The sequence below is a fragment of the Phasianus colchicus genome, chromosome 1 (genome assembly GCF_987193195.1).
Source record: "Phasianus colchicus chromosome 1, bPhaCol1.hap1.1, whole genome shotgun sequence".
Classification (NCBI taxonomy): Eukaryota; Metazoa; Chordata; class Aves; order Galliformes; family Phasianidae; genus Phasianus; species Phasianus colchicus.
Genome location: NC_143436.1, coordinates 177,795,918 through 177,814,576, shown reverse-complemented (window position 1 = coordinate 177,814,576; position 18,659 = coordinate 177,795,918). Strand labels below are relative to the sequence as shown.

At 37.9% G+C, this 18,659-nt stretch overlaps 1 protein-coding gene across 4 annotated transcripts in view; it reads left to right on the top strand.

The window, feature by feature from the left end:
• Nucleotides 1-18,659, top strand: part of CDK8 (cyclin dependent kinase 8) — a 65,516-nt gene that overhangs the window by 18,815 nt on the left and 28,042 nt on the right. For 3 of the 4 annotated variants that reach the window (XM_031615854.2, XM_031615853.2, XM_031615855.2), the window contains exons 3-4: nucleotides 6,062-6,172; nucleotides 7,675-7,815. In XM_031615854.2, the coding sequence (XP_031471714.1) occupies nucleotides 6,062-6,172; nucleotides 7,675-7,815 (252 nt within the window). Of the gene's footprint in view, nucleotides 1-6,061; nucleotides 6,173-7,674; nucleotides 7,816-18,659 lie in introns of those variants that run through there. The other variant, XM_031615856.2, reaches the window with a different exon arrangement.

Below are 18,659 nucleotides of genomic sequence, written 5' to 3'. Positions count from 1 at the left end.
TTAAAGAGATACTAATTCTTTTTGGCCCAGAACAATCAGAGCATGCTCTGAAGGCCCCAAAATCATAGTGGAAGTGGACATCAAGACCAAAGAAGTGGAGCTCAGAAGTGATTATGGTGATAGAAAGTTGAGTAACCTGAAGCAGTATTTCTTCAGTACCTGTTGGCTCTGCTTTGTTTTCCATTTGGGATTTGACGTGCTGATGTGATCAGATTTTCCTGCAGTTGATTTAATAATTCATCATGGAATTCAGTGTTCGGTTTATTTATCTATTTTTCCTTACTATTCTTGTGATGTTGTTTTGGAGAACTAAGAAGCAAATTACCCCATTTCCTCCAAATTCTTTATTCATTTTTTTTTTTTTAGAATATCATTAAACATATTTCCCCCATTTCTGTAAAATAATATTGTAAAAAAACAAAACAAAAAACACATCAGAAAAACAGGAGCTTCGTAGGGAGAAGCTTTTCTAAGTCATCTATTTGAGGCAGACATCCAAGCTGATGTCTGACAGTGTCAAATCATCTGAAAGTAAAATAGTTATTGAACAACATCAGTTAAAAGTAAGAGCTGTGACTAGAACAGGGACCAGAGCTGAAATGGCTGCCTGGGTGGTTATAGAATGAGCTTAACCCTGCATGTGTGTCTGAAACACTCTTCAGAGAGCAGTGACACACAGGAACAGGTTGCCCAAGGAGGTTGTGGATGCCCCAGGCTGGATGTGGCTCTGGGCAGCCTGGTCTGGTGGTTGGTGACCCTGCATATAGCAGGGGGGGGTTGAGACTCGATGGTCTTTGTGGTCCTTTTCAACACAGGCCATTCTATAATTCAGTACTTCCTGAAGTTTGAGAATTTCTACACATTGTTCTAGCTAATCTCTTGTCCTGTTGAAATAAGAGGTTTTGTTGTTGTTTCTTTTACATAAACTAATTAGGAGGTAAAATTAAGGGGTTTTGCTAAGGATGCTAGTTGTGACTGAGTATAGTATCAAGATAGTTGCAGTTGGAGATATCGGGTCGTTCTTAGGATTTTGTAGTGTGATACGTTTAGTTCATTTTCACCCAATGGAAAGTTTTGTTGGCTTTCCATTGTGTGAAGAAGCTGAAATGAACCCTCCTTCAATCATAGCATTGCTCAGTTCAACTCGGAGGAAGTGACAGGAACCTACAGGGTGGCTTGAATGCAATGCAGGCTTGCAATCTGATGGTCACGTCTGAGTGTAGACAAAAGAGAGATTGATTTCTGTCCCTAGGGTAGGAGGCTGAGGGCCCAGTACAGCCTCAGTGGAGGAAGCAGGTTCCTCAGTTAATGGGGTGACTGTTGTCCTTCCACATTAGCAGTGAAAGCAGTCTCCCACAAAAGCAAATACAGAAAAATAAATACAGTGCTATTTTGGCAAGCACAGTCCTCGTTTTAGAAGACAAGTAGTGGTTTTCTTGGCAACTCTTCTGTGTGATAACAGGCTGGAAAACACCTTTGATTTGACTCCCTTCGACCAGTCTAATGACTCTCACGTGCTGTAATTTAATAGTATGGTATGTATACAAGCAATATGATTGAGAGATTCTGTATAAAGGGAAGATAGTAATAGCTTTAGTTCTGCGAAAGTGGAATAAAATACCAATTAAATGTTAAAAGTGGACTCCTGAGGAGTAAACATTTTCTGTGAACAGCAGAATCTGCTGAGCTTGGTGAGCCCATGTCATTGGGATTCTTCATCTACTTCCTTAGTTCTAGCAGACCCTGAACATCTCAGTAACTTCTAATAGTTTGAATGTGCTTGGACATGAGAGATGCTGGCAAATATTGCCTTGTATGTGTGATTGTAGAAGACTCAATTATTTTGGAAATCACAAAAGTTAAATCAGCAATGTGCCTTTTTTTTTCTCTTGGCATTTTGTGAGAATGCTCACTTTCTGTCCCTCAGCCGCCCATGGGCGTGTGGGGTATTTCTGCATCTGAAGAGAAAGATAGAGGAACCTCAGTATGAACCCAAGATTTGCTATTAGGAATGTTGGTTCTCTTGCTGTGTCTTGAACAATGTTTATGAAAACAAGGGCAAGCCCATATGGGACAGACATAAGGTTACGTCACTGAAGTCAAACAGGATGTATCATCATCTTTATCAGCTGCAGATTTGTATTTCTTTGAAAGTGAGCCAGGTTTTCCCTTTCTGACCTAAGTAAAATCTTTCTGCCTGTGGAAACCATCTTGAATTATCGTATTAATTGCAGGTGAAAAGGACAGTCATTTGCTGAGAACTGGATGAACAATTTTTGTCTACTTTCTCTGTTTTCTGTAGAACTTTACCAGGGTATCAGAGTCCTTAGGCCAAGAAGCAACATCTTGCTGGTTGCATACTCTGTGTCTTGCAGTCTGTTTTTTCTTCATTGATCTCTGTCAGCTGCTAGACATGAGGCAAGTGGGAAAGGCACATGCCATTTGTGCTGGAGAGGCCTGGTTCATGGACAGCGAGGTTGCTGGAAACGCTGCTTACAGCCCACGTGATGAATGAGCTCTTCTGTCCTGCAGACAGTGTCTGCATTTATTGCTCTGTTATCTTTGTCCTGGAGCATTTCAGCCTTTCCAAGACAGTGATTCAGGGATCATCTGTCATCACTGCAGCAATCATTTCCTCATTCCGATGGTTTTGCTGATGTGCATTAGCCATCCTGTTCACTGAGATGCTCGTGGCTGTCTTGCTTTGACCAAATGCATCAGCTTTTAAAGCAGGCTGTAAGAATATGTGGTTAACAGCTATTCAGCATAAAAGACAAGGATAAAAAGCCAGCAGGAATGATAATACCGAGAACACAGATGCATGAATCATAAACAGCCTGTATCAATGGCAGTAACAAAAGCCAGAATTCTTAAAGCACTGATGATGATAGGCTCTCAGGCTTATCCTTGACTAGATTCAGTGAGGGCTTTGTAACTAACTGATGAGAGTGAAAGTAAGATGGCCTCAAGTATTACTCAGTAACACCTCTGCATTCTCCTGTATTTAGGAGAGATGCTGAGGCTGTGTAGAACTTACTGTGGGATGATCAGGGAAAGGGTAAAAGGCAGGAAGGGTTGAGATCAAGGTGGGTTTGGGAGAAATAAGCATGTGGAAGTGGGAAGGGGAGATAAGTATCTGATTCCATGTGAGCAGGCTGGGCATTGGCTCCTTGCTTCTCTGTGGCTTTGTTGCTCAGTAAGGTGGTGAAGTTTTGTGTCTAAGTGTGTGCCTGCAAAGGAGGTGCTGTTCTTTTGCCTTTGTTATTGGTGACTGGTCATATCTGTACTTCGTGTGTTTACATGTCCAGGTCTGTATGTGTGCACATTTTGGAAATATACCCTCTGCTACTTGCAGCTTGCCTCTGGCTGAATTTGGAAGTGGGAAAGAAGCAGCTTGGCACATAGCAGATCAGGAAGAATGCTGTGAATTTAATAATCCACAGTATTGGCTATTCCTGGCATGAACGAAGGAGGTTTATGTTTATATTGCTTGGCTGCGCAGACAGGGCACCATTCTGCTGGGTTACTGGAGGTTTCTCATCTCTGCATTGTGTTCTGGTCCAGCTTTGATGATAGATTCTCTTTGTGTTCTTTAAGATGGATCACATTTGATGTGAAGAGGATGGGTTTTTAAAGCTGATGATTTTTGTTACATGGAGAACAAGGAGTCATATGGGCTTAAAATGGAACAGAAGGTGAAGTGAAGGGTATTGATTACTTTCTGGAGCCCTGACTATTGTCTTCTCTTTCATCCAGGAGTTGTATGGGTGTGAAGAGTTGGACTGCTGGTACAAGTATCATCAGACTGTAGGAGATATGGTTAGATTTTGGTCTGGGACATATAATTATGCACTGTCATGAAATATTCTGGTTACAGTCAGTTCATCAAAATGGCATAAATTGGGGCTAGCACCATGAATTTATACTGAATGAACAAAAAGTTCTTCTGGCTATAAGGACTGGAATAATGCATTCTTGAACCTTCTAACCTCATTCCCTTCTAAGAGGCTGGCTCCTAGCTTTGGTCTTTGATGCTGTAGTGGGTCTGGATGAGATGGAATTCATTTTCCTCATAACAGCACGTGTTGTGTTTTAGATTTGTGACTAAAATAGTGTTGATAACATACCAGTGCATTGACTTTTTCTTACTTTGCCCCCACAGTGAGAAGGCTGAGGGTTGGCAAGAAGCTGGGAGGGGTCACAGCAGGGACTGCTGAGCCAGATTGGCCACAGGGATAGTCTATGCCTTATAACATCATTCTTGGCATTAAAAACTGAGGGGAAATGGATTTGGGGTAGGTCACCATTGCTGGAAGGCATCAGTCTGCTTATGGATGGAGATGAGGTAGTGCTTTTAGATTACTTTCTTTTCCCCAGTCCCTCACTTATTAAACTGTTTTTATCTTGACCCAAAAGTATTCTCACCTGTGCTCTTCCTCTTCCTTCTTGGGAGCTTAGCTGCTGGCTAGGCTCAACCCAATACCAATGACTCCCACCCATAACAGACAAAAACAAACAGACAAAAAACAGTGTTTTTGTGGTGTTCTCCCTCCACCTCAATTCTTATGCTATGTAGGGATCATAGACATTTACAGAATTCCACACTTGTTTTTTCAGATCTTGCCTTAAAATTCCTCTATGGAATGCTTTTAAATGTGTTAAGAAGTTTAGTGTACTGTAACTGTACAGCTCTCCTGTGTGCAGAACATTGGCAAGCAGGTTCTGCCTCTATTGCCACACTACCAACATCCACCTCTGATGTCATGAGTCAACATCATACAATAAGAGGCATTACTTTTAGGACAGCCCTTCTACTTTCTAAATAGCAGCTAAAATGTTAACGTGAAACTGAAGTATCAGTGGAAAGGAACTAATTATTTTATTTTCCTCTATTGTCTAATAAATCAAAATTCACCTATTAGATTCAGTCTCAGAAATAAAATACTAATTTTCTCTTTTATACTCAAGGACTTGTTTGAATTGTCCTTGGCTTTAAGAAAAGAAAAAAAAGCTAGCCACTCTTATTTAAAATGTCATAATTTCCAGCAGACTTAACTGTTCCATTCATCATCTGTAAGCTGACAAAGAGTTCCTCCAACCTTGTGTATCCATGCTTGAGAATAGCTTGCTTAGGGACTTGTGAGAAGTTTCTTTGTTTCAGCAATTGTGTGAGTACAGTAAAGTGTAACATGAGTGATAAGGCTCAGACTCATCCTCTCTGCATTCAGTTCTTGTGCTGTCCATTATGTTTTCCTTTTGGAGATGATTAAGCTTGCGGCAGCTGAGCTGATTTGATGGCCTGCTGCTGCTGAAAGTCCTTGCTCCAAGCTGTGTTCTGTCCTTTTGCTGCTGCTGGGTCTGCTGTTAGTGCCACGAGTCATTGCAGCTCCGTAACTCAGCAGAAAATTGCCACCTTTGTGTGTCTGGGTTAATTTTCTTCTGAACTGGTGAACTATTTTGATGGATGGTTTCTGTGAGTGCCATAGATGGCGTATGTTGTGGGAGGGAGCCGGGCTGCCTTCTTTTGGTAGAGCTGACCTTTTACATCAGCTGACTCCATCCTGTGAACCACAGCTTCGTTTAGCTGACTGCATTGATAGGAGCTCCATGAATCATGAGCTTCTGCCTGGAATGACTGCAACCAAAATGCAGGGTTTCCAAGATAATTTGGAATCAGGAGAAAATTGGATACCCCAAATGGCTGTATCAAAGATTAGAGCCTATGGGAAAGGGCAGCTGCCACAGCTGGCTGTTCAGGGAGCATTGTGATCCTGGATAATAGCGAGATTTACTGAGCTTTAAAGGAAATGAATAGGAAGTGTTTGCTCTAAGGGGGTTACAAAATGTGTGTTTGGCTTTGGTTTCAAACTAATGACTGATTCTGTCATTAAAAAAAAAAAAAAAAGAAAAAGGGGAAAAAATGCTATTTTCTTTCAGTTTTATCTTTGTTGTTTGTATTGTAGAATACATAGCGAATGCTATTATTACTCTTCATTTTTCTAGCCCTTCCACAGCTCTGGATGTGTGGATATAACTGTTATGGTCTTTGTTTATTTTGCAGTTGCTGCGGGAGCTCAAGCATCCGAATGTCATTTCTCTGCAAAAGGTGTTTCTTTCTCATGCTGACAGGAAAGTGTGGCTTCTCTTTGACTATGCTGAGCATGACCTCTGGGTAAGGTGAATTACTTGTAGATAACAGTCAGTTTTATTTGCAGAAAAGGGGCAAGGTCAGGGAAGAGGCATTGGTTTAAAAACAGTATAGTCTCTTACTCTCAGTGTTTGTTGGAAACTTTTTCAGTACCAAAGGAAAAGCAATGGAAAATGTTGGGCAACCACATGATATAGCTAGCTTGTGAGCTCTTTAAGAAGACAAAAATCTGCATTCAGCTCTCAGTAGCTAAAAATCTAGTTAAATGCAGATATAATCCTTTGCTACAGCTAAAATGATGTGTGTGGGAAAGTGTAATTGATTATACAGGTGGATTGCCTTGAAAAAATAGTAAACATTGAGCAAATAGGGTAGTATGGAGTTTTATCTACCCTGCATGTCATCTATGATTAAAAGATGTCAGACTAACAGCAGTGCACAGAATGGGGACATCATCCATATGTTACAGTAGAAAGAGCTTTTTCTCAATCATCTTCTGAAATTTCACGTATGTGCTGAGCACAGCTAGTGCAGCAGTTTGCTATAATGAGACTGGGGAAAGGATACTGTGTTAGGGGAGAAACTACCTGGGGGGTTGAGTAGTCAGGTACCCAGGGGGCATCTGGAACTTGAGGAACAGAGTGAGGAGAACCTTCCTCCTCACAGTAGGAAGAACATGTGGCAGCAGTTTGAAGCCAAGTTTTGGTTGGGTGAGGGTGGGGTTAAGTCTGTTCTGATTATCACATGAGTGTAAGCCATCACAGCAAGTGTTTGTTCTAGAAATTACCCCTCTCTCAAAAGGACAGAAATAAGGTAATGGTTACCAAGACTGACACACCTTGTGCTATGGCATAAAGCCATTAACTCAAATCTGGGATTTGAGTGTTAGGACAACATAGGTTTTTGTACTCTTTCTTGTTGCTAGACGTTGTTGCCTGTGTATGCAGACAATTGTTGAAGGTTTTTCTATGTGTAGCCTGGTGACTGATATTGAGATAGACAAACCTGTAGTTTTGTTCAGTCAGCAAAAACTCTTTTGTATGATGTTTTTTAAGAGTACGGACTAAGCTCAGATTAATTCCTTGTTTAAATTAAAAGTTAGAAACTCCTCATATAGTTTCAAAGAACCTGGCTTTAAATCTTGAATGTTAGTGTTATGACTGTAAGAGAAAATGTAAAGTAAAATGATACAGAAGTTAAGTAATTTAATTTTAATTCTATGCAGTGATACGTAGAGATATCAGCCTCAAATAAAAATATTCTCCAGAAACTTCAGACCTACAAAAGATCAGTGCAAGGCAATTTGCATTGATGATTTCATTTTTGAGAGATGGTGTTAATCTTATTTCATATAGTACTCATTTCCTAGTGCGTAAGGGTACATGTTTTTAATTTGGAAAATGAATGATGAAAGCTTGCAAGGAACTGTCATCTATGTAAGGAATTGGCTGGCAATATTTTTCTGTAATGCTGCAGTTTAAAAGAAAATTTACTTTTTAAAATTCTGATTTCTTTCCTCTTTACAGCATATAATCAAGTTTCACAGGGCTTCTAAAGCAAACAAGAAACCAGTTCAGTTACCTCGGGGAATGGTGAAGTCACTGTTATATCAGATCCTAGATGGTATTCACTACCTGCATGCTAACTGGGTGTTGCACAGGGATTTGGTAAGTTGATCTGCAGTGGGTTTAGTATTGGGATGACTAAGGGCAAGGATTTTTTATTTTTATTTTTTGGGGAAACAAACTTCTGTGCTAAGGGCAAGTGGCCCTTAATTAAAAATAAAATGAATATTTTTATTCAGCAGTCAGCCAGCCCTGTGTGCAAATTTTCAAAGCCTGCTATGTTGTAATAAGCTTATGGAAGTGAAGCGTATCAGACGGCTGGTTTACTTTTTTCTAAATAAACTACTTTTGACTGTTAATTTAAATAACAGGCATGTTAAAATACAGAATGTGCCTCTGGTAGTATGACTGCAGGCCTGAGAAATAGTTTATAGTGCATGCGGGTAGGTGTGAGAGAAGATGGTTGACTACAGGAGCTGCTGAAATGAAGATTAAATGGAAAAGCTACCTTCCTAACACTGTCAGTTTCACTAAAGTTAATGGCATTCAAGAGTTAGCTTCTTAGAGTATTTATATCAGAAATACAGCCATACTAACTTCTGAAGACTTAATGTTTATCCTAACTGCAATGTAAGGAAAGCATTTGAACTTGAACTAGTATTCCTTAACCAACAGATTCCATTAAATGTTTTAAATGAGTAAATCCTGCCAATTCTTAAATATTTGCTTCTAAAATGTGCCCATAGTTTTGTTTTGGCATATGACAGTGTTCTATAATTTTGAAGTCTGGTTGTTTTCCTGACCCAGTTGTCCATACCTCTTATGTATTATAGCCTTCTTCAATATAATATGATATGTGAGACTTCTAATTACTGAAATTTCATTAATACATGAAAGCATAATGAGTTTCACCTGTCATTCCCATGAGTAGATATTAACAGTGCTATTCTATGCTTGGTGCCTTCCGTATTGCTCCTCAGGAATTGGTAGAATCAATTTTTGTTTTTTGAAATTTTTGTTTTGAAATAGCTTTAATAGTGTTCCTTGAAATCTGGTCAATGACTAGTTATTTGTCTTCTGTTTTTGTGCCTAATAAATGCTTCTGTAGTATGCTAGTCTCTTTAAACTAATAGTAAAACATCTGTATTTGAAAAAATAATGATGTTTTCAGAACTGAAGAACAAGGAAGCTTTGTTTTCTTACAACAGTGTTGCATGAATATTTCTAATTTGATCCTGGTTTTAGAAACCGAACAAAAGGTTCAGCACTGAGGGGGGGAAAAAAGAAATCTTGTGATGGTTTAGTCATCATTCCATGAAATAGTGGAGCAAAAAGTAATATAAGAATATATAGTATGTTACTGCACAGACATCTGGTTTTAAACCAGAATGTAATGTCTTGTCCTTACTACATGCCTACAACAGTACTCTTCAATTTTTGAGGTATATGGAAAACAAATGACCTGTCATGAAGAATCTGAATTTTCTGGTGTTTTATTTTATAAGGCTTCAGAAAATTTATGAACTTAAGTATAAAAGTATTCATGTAATTGTGTGGAAAAAATAATGCATGTTGTTAACTGGATGGCTCAGGAGATTGGCAATTTATTACAGAGCCTTTCACATCTAGGTCTGTAGCTCAAATACAGCTTGTTGGCAACAGCCAAAACAAGTACCATCTCATTTTCTGACCTATGTGAAATGAGTTGGTGGTCTCAGTCCAGCAAGTAGTTTCTTGTCCAGCAAGTAGTTTCTTTTCCAGCAGAAAACCACCATCACAACAGAGTATCTTCTGGTAGCCTAAGGAGAAGGCAAAAGCTTGAGGCAGAGACTGAGAGGTCATTTAACTGGAATCTTGTCAAGCCATGTTGGTGAGGAAGCATACAAAAGCTGTGCAGGGGCTGCATGCAGTGTTCTTCTTAGGGAGACTTTTGGGTTCTGGATTGTTGTTTACAAAATGTTCAGTTTGAGGTGTGTGACTAGTAGAAAATTTGTGGAATATAGATGGCATGTATTCCATGCAGCAGCAAAAAACAGAATTGTACGTCAGATACTTTCTTCATATTTTCAGTTTCCTGGAAATAACTTGAGTAAGGTAAAGGGTTCTTCCTAAATTCTGTCTTAGCAAAACAGGGGCGTTTTGGTGCATGGTTAATGCTTGTAAGTTGAGACTTTAATAGCGTGCACATTCCGATGCAAAGCAAAATCATCTAAGTTAATGCTTATTCTGAGATGTTTCTGTTCCTGTAATATTAGCCTTCAGGAATGTTAGTCACCAGTTTCACTTCCTGACAGAGTGACTGGATAAACTGTCTTTTAAGTGGTAGATTTATATCTGAACGTATACACATACTGACACAGAGTTGACCAGGTTACGTGCTTATATTCATTTCACATGTTAGCTCTGAGTGATGTTTGACTGTGGTAGGGAGCTAGAGAATATAGTACTTTAGAAAAATCTGTCCTTTGCTACATCTATATTACAGGGTAAGGATTTTTTTGAAGATTAAGGTTAGTGTCTTGAGAAATTGGTCTCTGAAGTGCAATTTTGTAGTGTTTTTTAAGATGCGTTATTGAAGTTAGCATTAGATAGGTCAAGTTTTGAAGGTTTTTTGAGATCTGATTTTTGTAACCAGAAAGAAAACATAGCATAGAGCAATGTTCTTGCTAGCATCCACAAAACAGACAGTGAAATTCAATGATTATTGAAACCACATGAGCTTAGATTGTGAAATGTCTTCATAGCAGAGGAACTGGAGAGGCTTAATTCGTATGATATTTGTATAAAGTGAGTATATTCTGTATGAAATAGTAACTACAGGAAGGCATTTAATCTGCTCTTTTTAGTCCTTATTTGTTTTTTACAAAGTGAATGAATGCAGACCTTAGCAATAACTTAACTGTCTTCAGTTTCTTCTTTTTTACTACTTATATGAAAGCCAGTTCAGCATTTCTATAAGCAAGCAAGATGCTGATTATCTTTGAGTAGTGCTGTGCCAAGTAGTTTTTTCATGTCTTTGAAACATACCATAAAATTTCTCAACAAATAAGTGTCATTCCTTTCAAAATTTCATATTTGACTTGCATATTCTTTAGCTTTTTTTAATTTTATGACTGCAAGCAATTGAAAACAGATTGTTTGTTCATACTCTGTAGCAGGAAGGAAATAAGAACACTTCACATAATTACCACAAAGTGGATGAATTATAGTTTTAATATTTTGAATTTAGTTATCAAGCGTGCTTGAAACATACAGCATTTTGCTGACTACTTTTCCTTGTCTTTGTTCTACTTCATTTTATCCAACTATCAGACTTCTTCCTGTACTTTAGGAGCTTATTCTACACTAAAAATAAGCATAAGTAGAGAACTGGCCATAAATCTGTTTTCATCAATCTGCATCCTCAGCAACATTAGGAGAGGATGGTCTCTGCAGCGTGCTTGGAAGACTTGGAGTACTGGGCTCAAAATAGAGGTCCCTTTGTGTGTTACAGCAACTTTTATGCTAATGTTGGAAAATGCATCATTTATTTAACATTTTTGTGTGGTAGGCCTGCCCAAAGGGTTGGGACCAGTCTTGGCTAAGAGATGAGCACTTCTCCATTGGTTTTGTATGATGACAGTAAGATTAAGCTGTGATTTAACTTGATTTTCACCAAAAATATTTAATGTACTCACCTGGTACTGCAATGCTGAAAGCAAAAAAAAAAAAAAAAAAGAATCTTACAGCTCTTCCTTAAAGTTCTGCAGCTGAGGTGCTGTTACAAGGCACTTTTTGTTGGCAGACCTTTGGACTATGTTGTCTGGCCTATTATTCTGTGCATGGTGTGAGTGGATGTACTGCCACTTGGCAAGCCAGGTGTGGATGTCGGTAACACAGGTTGGATTTCTGCTTCCCATTACTGTCCTCCTGTCTTTTGCCAAAGTACTGATAATCTGTCAGGCTTTGTCAATAACATCAATGTCCTGATTAGTCTGGAATTGCATTATGATCTACATGACCATATGCATACTAGAGATAGCACATGATACTGCAACATTTTTAATGTATTCCTAGCTTGCAACTCAGCTCAAGTGCTGTTTTGGGATGAGCACTTCTTGGTAATGAGCTTTCAGGTGGGTAAAATACAGTGCTGGTTGCAAGCTCGCTTCCTCAGATTGGGCTTTTCCCAAGAATGCCTATTGCCAGATTTGGGATCAGCAGGAATACTGAAGATATTATTTCAGTAAGTGAGGAGAAGCCTCTGCCAATGTGTTTTTTTGTAGGCCAACATTTTAGTCACTTTCCAGGCTCTAGTTGTGAATCACTTAAGTAAATGCCTTAGGCAAAGTGAAATATATGGAACTTTTATTGTGTCAATTTACCATTTTCTACATTAGAGCTCTTGAATCAAAGGATGTTACCCTCAATCAGTATTCAAGCACTACTTCAGAAATGCAGGAATGCCCTTCAGTCCTGCTCTAGTGCTCACAAAACTAAGACCATTTGCACAAAGAGCTGATAGAAGCTATACCTGTTATTAGAAAGTAGTTAATGCAGTGTGATCTTTCACTCTCTTTTCACCTATAACCAGGTTAGGCATTGCTTCTTAAATGGCATTTTACTGACTTACTGGTGATTTATTTTGAAAGGAGTAAAAAAAAAAAAAAATCACAACTTCAGTTGTCATCTGTTGCATTTTTCAAGGTTTTTGATTCCAAGGTATGCACAAGCATTTTGTGCATGTGAAAGAATGTTTCTGGCAGAATATTGTCTTGCTTAGGTTATAACAACTTAGGTTTTCCAATGAATTGTAATTTACTATAATTTTGAATATTTTATAGTTCAAATACTATTATCTAGTGTTTCTTAGTCCAGATCTTTATAGTGGCCACAACTACTTCCTTGCCTGCCTTTTTGAGTGTTTTTTTCTCCCTTTTTTTTTAATATTAGACTCATAGTTCAAAACAGTAACTAAATAGAGTGGAAATGATCAGAATAGACTGCAAAAACAAATATCCCATGCTCATATCAGTGACTTTTCAAAAAAAGGAGAAATAAACATGTTGAAGATCTTTACCATTTTTAAGACCAGTTCTGCTAACTAGAATCCATTTTACTTTGCTTCTTGGGCCTTGTTGTTGACAACGGTTTCCAAGGTAAAACAAACAAACAAAAAATGCTTCATTCAGTAAAGTCTGTCAGTGTACAGTTATGTACAAATGCGGATTTGAAGCTAGAAATACAATGTGTTGCTACCATGCTACCAGCCTTGTGGCCAGAAAAGTTGAAAGCATTCTTCTCAGATCTTTGAATTCACCCTAGGAAAGCCTATAGACATACCTTAAATCACCGGCTTTGTAAAATCAAGTTGTTGTAAGGCCACTCTTCAAAAGGTCATAGCAATCAGGGGAGGTTCCTCAGGGGTGGGGTGGGGGGGGAAGGAAATGTCACTCCGATCTAAAGAAGGACAAAAAGGAGGATCTGGGAAACTACATCCCAGCTGCTCTCACCTTGATGATGGATCATATCTTCTTGGAAGCCGTTTTGACATGATGAGAATTGGGAGTAGTCAGCGTGGGTTTATGAAGGTAAAATCACAATTAACCAACTTGAAAACCTTTTGGGACAAAAAGGCTAGCCTGATGAATGAGGGAAGAGCTCTGGATGTTGTTTATCTTGACTTTAGGAATGTTTTCAACTTGTAGCATCCTCATGGACAAACTTAGTGAAGTACAGAGTAGGTAAATGGACAGGGAAGTGAATCAAAACCTGGTTGAGCTGATGGGCTTAGAGAGTCATGATCTGCATCTCAAAGTCAAACTGGATGCCAGTCAGTAGCAGGGAATCCCCAGGGATGATGCTCGGTCAATACTGCTTAACATCTTCATTAATGATCTGGATAATGGGACAGAGTATACCATTAACCAGTTTGCAGAAGATTCCCAGAGGTGCCTTCCAACCTCAGATTGTGCTATACGTTCACAGAAATGTTTTGAGAAATTCACTTACTGCTTTCTCAAAATCTGAAATCTGGCTCACAACAGATCAATTAAAGATAATGGGGTGAAGGAAGGAGTATTGGGATAGATGTAAGAAAATGAAAGATTAAATAGCTTATACAGAATGTGTCAGAGCCTTTACATCGAAAGAGAAAATTTCTGCTATTTCTCCTGACTGCAGCAGGGCAAGAGAGGAAATTCATAGTTTTTGATTTTTTTTTTTTTCCTAGAGGAAAAAAGATGCTGTATCCCAAGTAATGTTTTTTGGAAGCTATGTGGCCATAAAATAAAAGATATCTTACTACTGGATTGTCAAATTGCATGAAAAAGTAGGAATTAGTAAGTGGGAAAAGGTCCACTTTTTATTTTAATCTTTAGGGTTTTTTTTTTTTAGCCAGGAATTAATTGTCTTTTCCTTTAGGGCGCTAATTAAATATGCTGAACATTAGGGTGACTCATTAGTAAATTATTTTCCCAGCTGCTTGCTGGGGAAAAACAAAAAACAAACTTTTCTTTATGTGGCTTTGTAACCTTTATATATTTGAGCCAACTTTGGCTATGAAAGACTTCCATAACCACAGTAGCTCTAGGAAAAGATATTTGAGTTCTGAGAGAATAAAAAATGAACTACTTCTATGCTGATGGAAGTGTTACTGAATTTCATATTTTTAGAGCTCTCTTGGATTAGCGCTCTCTCTTACTCTTAGCTGGAATATTATTCCTATTGTGCTAAAGCTAGTTGATGCTGAAATCAAATTTGAAAAGATAAATGAAAACACTGTATTCAAGAGCATCTCCATTGGTATGTGGGCTTCCAATACATTTTTTTTTTTTTTCTTACAGATAGACAAGGTCTTTTAAAATTCATAGATCAATTCATAGAATTTGAAGATTCCTAATCTTTAACCTCAGATCTTATAACCATGGGCAAGGTCACTGAATTTTTGGGTAAGAACCATGAAAAGGATAGAGTGAAACTACAAAATAGATTATGATGTGTGAGATCAACAGATATACATGAAAATAAATTTTTATCCGTGCAACCAATGCTCATGAAAAATGAGAAACCACTGCTAAACATTTTTGGTCTTTTATCTCACAGTGGTGTTAGATTCTTATTAAGGTAAGTGTTGAATAGGTGGACTTTTGGTAGTGATTTTTCCAATTGCAGTTAAAAAGCGTGTCTATGAAGTTCATTCATGAGTGCAGGGAAGGTCAGAAATCTCACAACTTCAAAAACACTTTTTTTTTAAGTTCACCTCTTTTAGACTACTGCTTTTATTCCAGATTATATTGACTTGCTGATCAAGTCCAACCTTATCTGAATATCATGAAGATGACTAAATTTATTAAGCCTTTCATTATCTTATACTGATAGAGTCCAACTCTGATAGTTTGTCTTGTGTATCAGTATTGACTTGTGGTTGGTGGTGCTTTTTTTTTTTTTTTTTTTACTGGAACCTAAATTTAGGTCATCAAAACCTTTCCTGGTTTTTAGTTTGATATTTTTCTTCTATAAATAATTGTAAAAATAATAGGAGATAATAGTGAAGTTCAACATACAATTGGACAACTATGAAGTTGTAATTTTCAGGTGACAGCACTTTGGCTTTATGTGAGAATATCTTGCTTTGAAACTGCAATAAACACAGTCTTTGCCCAAAGCTGCAGATCAGGATGGAACAAAATTATTAGAAGTTTGCTGATTAAGCAAGGCAATAATGTGAGCAAAACTAGGCAGACTTGCTTTTAAACTATCACTACCTTGATTAAATGCATTTAAAGATTCTCAATTTGGAGTTCCATAGTTAGTGAAAACTTTCACATCGGCAACATGCAAGGTGTAATAAAAGAAAAGAAGAGTGGAGGCTGCTTGTTAACCACCAGATGGCTCAGGGACAAATGATTATTTGGAGACATGAAGTTACACTGCACTCATCTAACAGTGCGGATTAATATTTGCAAACCTGCTGTCATTTACAATTTGTTGATATTTCTTTAGTGAGATTTTTCACTTATCTGCTGTGAAACTGTCAAACATAAAGCAGTGCACACAACATACTTTTTCCTGATGTTTCAATGTCATTGTGAATCACAGAATCACCTTCCTTTTGAACTTTGATCTCAGACCAGCTACCAGGTAGTGAAGAATCTTATTACCTGTAGAGGAATTGCAGGTCTGAGGATGCTGCTTTTTGTTTTCTCTCCTCCTTCTGCAGAAGCCCCTCAGCGCGGGATGGAATGTTTCAGAGCTGATGTTTAAAACTGTTTACATCCTCACCTTGCTGTGAAATCAGGGAAGGCCTTTTCAATGTCCCAAAGAATTAAATAATGTTGTTGTATTAGTTTTAGAGATGCTTGTCCTTGTTCAGTGGAACATATTCACTAGCAGTACCACAGATGTCCTTGTCTGCTTATTGCTTACTGATTTCTAAAATGAAAACGTGGTGGTACTTTAGAGCTTTTTAGAAGAAATGACAGCATTATTACTATAGTTTCTAGAGAGATGGCTGGAACAACATAAATGGGAACAAAGCTTAAATGAGTGTTCTGGTTTTTGCTAGTTCCATCATGTGACCTTTGTATTTGTCAGATTTCAAATACATTTGATGAAAAGATAAAGTATCAAAGCCATCATGTTCTTAGAAACTTCACAAAAAGAAGTGATCAAATAAAGGAGGACGTGTTTTGGGAGAAATGTACTGGGAGCTGTACCAAGGCCATTTCAGTTGGGCTTGTCGTCATTCCTATGACAGTGATTCACCGGTCATTTACACCACACACCTCTCCTGGCTCACTTTACTTGGTCCTCAAAGCAGATAGGAGATGGGAGGGGTGCTAGAGGATTGTGGAGGTGGGCAAGGAAAACAAGATGGCTCTGGAATGCAATGACAAATGTGGGAGAATATAGGACTTGGGTGCTGAGAATGTAGCCTTGCCTTCAGGAAAACACCTCCACTTGTTAAAATGCTTCAAACTGAAATATGTAATGATGCCATAGAGAAAATATGAACAAATTAATATATTAAATACATGAAAGATTTTTTTGTTTTATTTTCAGTGAAGGCTTTTAAGATTCCATGTCTTTGTTCTTTCCTGGGGTTATTGAAAGGTCACAAGCGTCCTTTACCTTCTCCCTTACAGATTAAGGACTGCAGTATCTTGATTGGTGCCTCAGACATTAAATCTGCCAGAGTTAATACCAGCTTCTGTAAATTGTGAATGCTCAAAAGGGCTCCAGCCTACTTAAAATAATGCAAAATGTATCTGTTTTGTTGGATCTCTGACAGGATAGCCTTTAGGAGCCTGATCTAATTGAGAGAAGGGTAAATAAGTAGCAAAGTAGAAAATGGAATACAGTGACAATTCTTTGTAGCAAAAGTAAACAGCTAGTGCAAGAAGTGTTTGGAAGATGTTTTCCAAGGATTACTGTGTTTAAATTGAAGATGTTAAGGATTTTTGTGATGAATGTTCGGAAAGAATATATAGAATGGAGAAACTTGTTAAGAATACAGAGGAGTGTTTGGGGGAATTATTTTGATCCCCATATTGATTACAAAAGCAATACGTTTTATGTTCCATGTAATTGTGTATTGTTTTTTGTTATTTTGACCATGAGAGGAGAACTGGACCATCAGAAAGCTTTATGCAAGTATTTTCCTTGGGAAGATGTACGAGCTCCTCATGAAAGTTACCTTCACGGTTTAACTGTCCAGAAGGCTTGAGGTTTCTATTAATGGCTCTCTGCTAAGCAGCTTTCACAATTAAGTGTTTAAAAATACAGTGTTCCAAACTTCTTTGGCCAGCTGCTCAAAACTGTTTGGCAGATGAAGGAGCCCATCTCTTCATATGGGCAGGACTTGGTGTTTTCAGTCAGTCATAAACTCAGAAGTAGTTATTGCAGCAGTCTCCCAGTCTGTTTTTACTGCTTTCACAAATGCTTCAGAAGAGAAAAAATAAGTTGTTTGTGAAAGGAACATGCATTATAAACCATGGTTACTTCATTCTGCCATCCAATATAAAACATGGAAGCGAGGGGATGAAGCAAAAGAAAGATGCATCTGTTTGAATGGAAAGAAAGATGGTCGGATGGCTGTAATGTTCTTTTCTCACTTGTATTTCATTTCCTGAATATTTATTTCTCAGCTGTCATTTTGGATGTTTTCTGTATTTCATAGCTATTTTTAACTGAAGTTTAGAAACTGTTCTACTTCCTGCAACTTTCAATAACTGAAGATTTCTGATTTATTCTAATCCTTGATCTAGATCTATAGATGAAGATTTCAATAGCTGCAATGAAGATGCTTTCCAAACAGATGTAGTTACTATATTATTCTGTCTTGGACTTCAGCAGCTTTCAGAAAGCAGAAAGACCACGTGCAGAACTAGCATTTTTATATTATGTTTTGTCAAATGTGCATTTTTTAAAATACTTCTGCTACTGTTTTTTTTTTTTTACTTCCGAAGGATTGAAGTATATTGATAATTGAAGAATCATCTTAAGTGTTATATAGGTAATACATTGAAGGATATCATTCATGTATGTATAATCATATCGATATCATTTGTGTGTGTGTGTATTTGTGTGTGAAGACTTCTTTGAAGTAACTTGAGCGGTTTTGTCCTTTTAATAGCAGAAGTCCTGCCTGAGTTAGGTTGAATTCTTGGGATGCAAATACATAAACTGATGGGCACGCTATATCAGATTTTTCTTGTCAATAGCTTTAAATGTGTTCTTTTGTAACTAGCCTGGTTTTTCATGTGATGGCTTTGCAAACAGCCCAGATATCTGATTATGATGCTAGGCACAGACCCTGCTTCCAGTGTGTTCACAGGAAGCAGCTGTCCAGACCCACGGAGATGGTAATCGCTTGTAGCAAAATGCACAGGAAATCTATTTGTGCCAGACTGTCTGTTTTAGTTCAAGTTTGTTACTGCATATTTGGGTGGTATGATAACCATGTT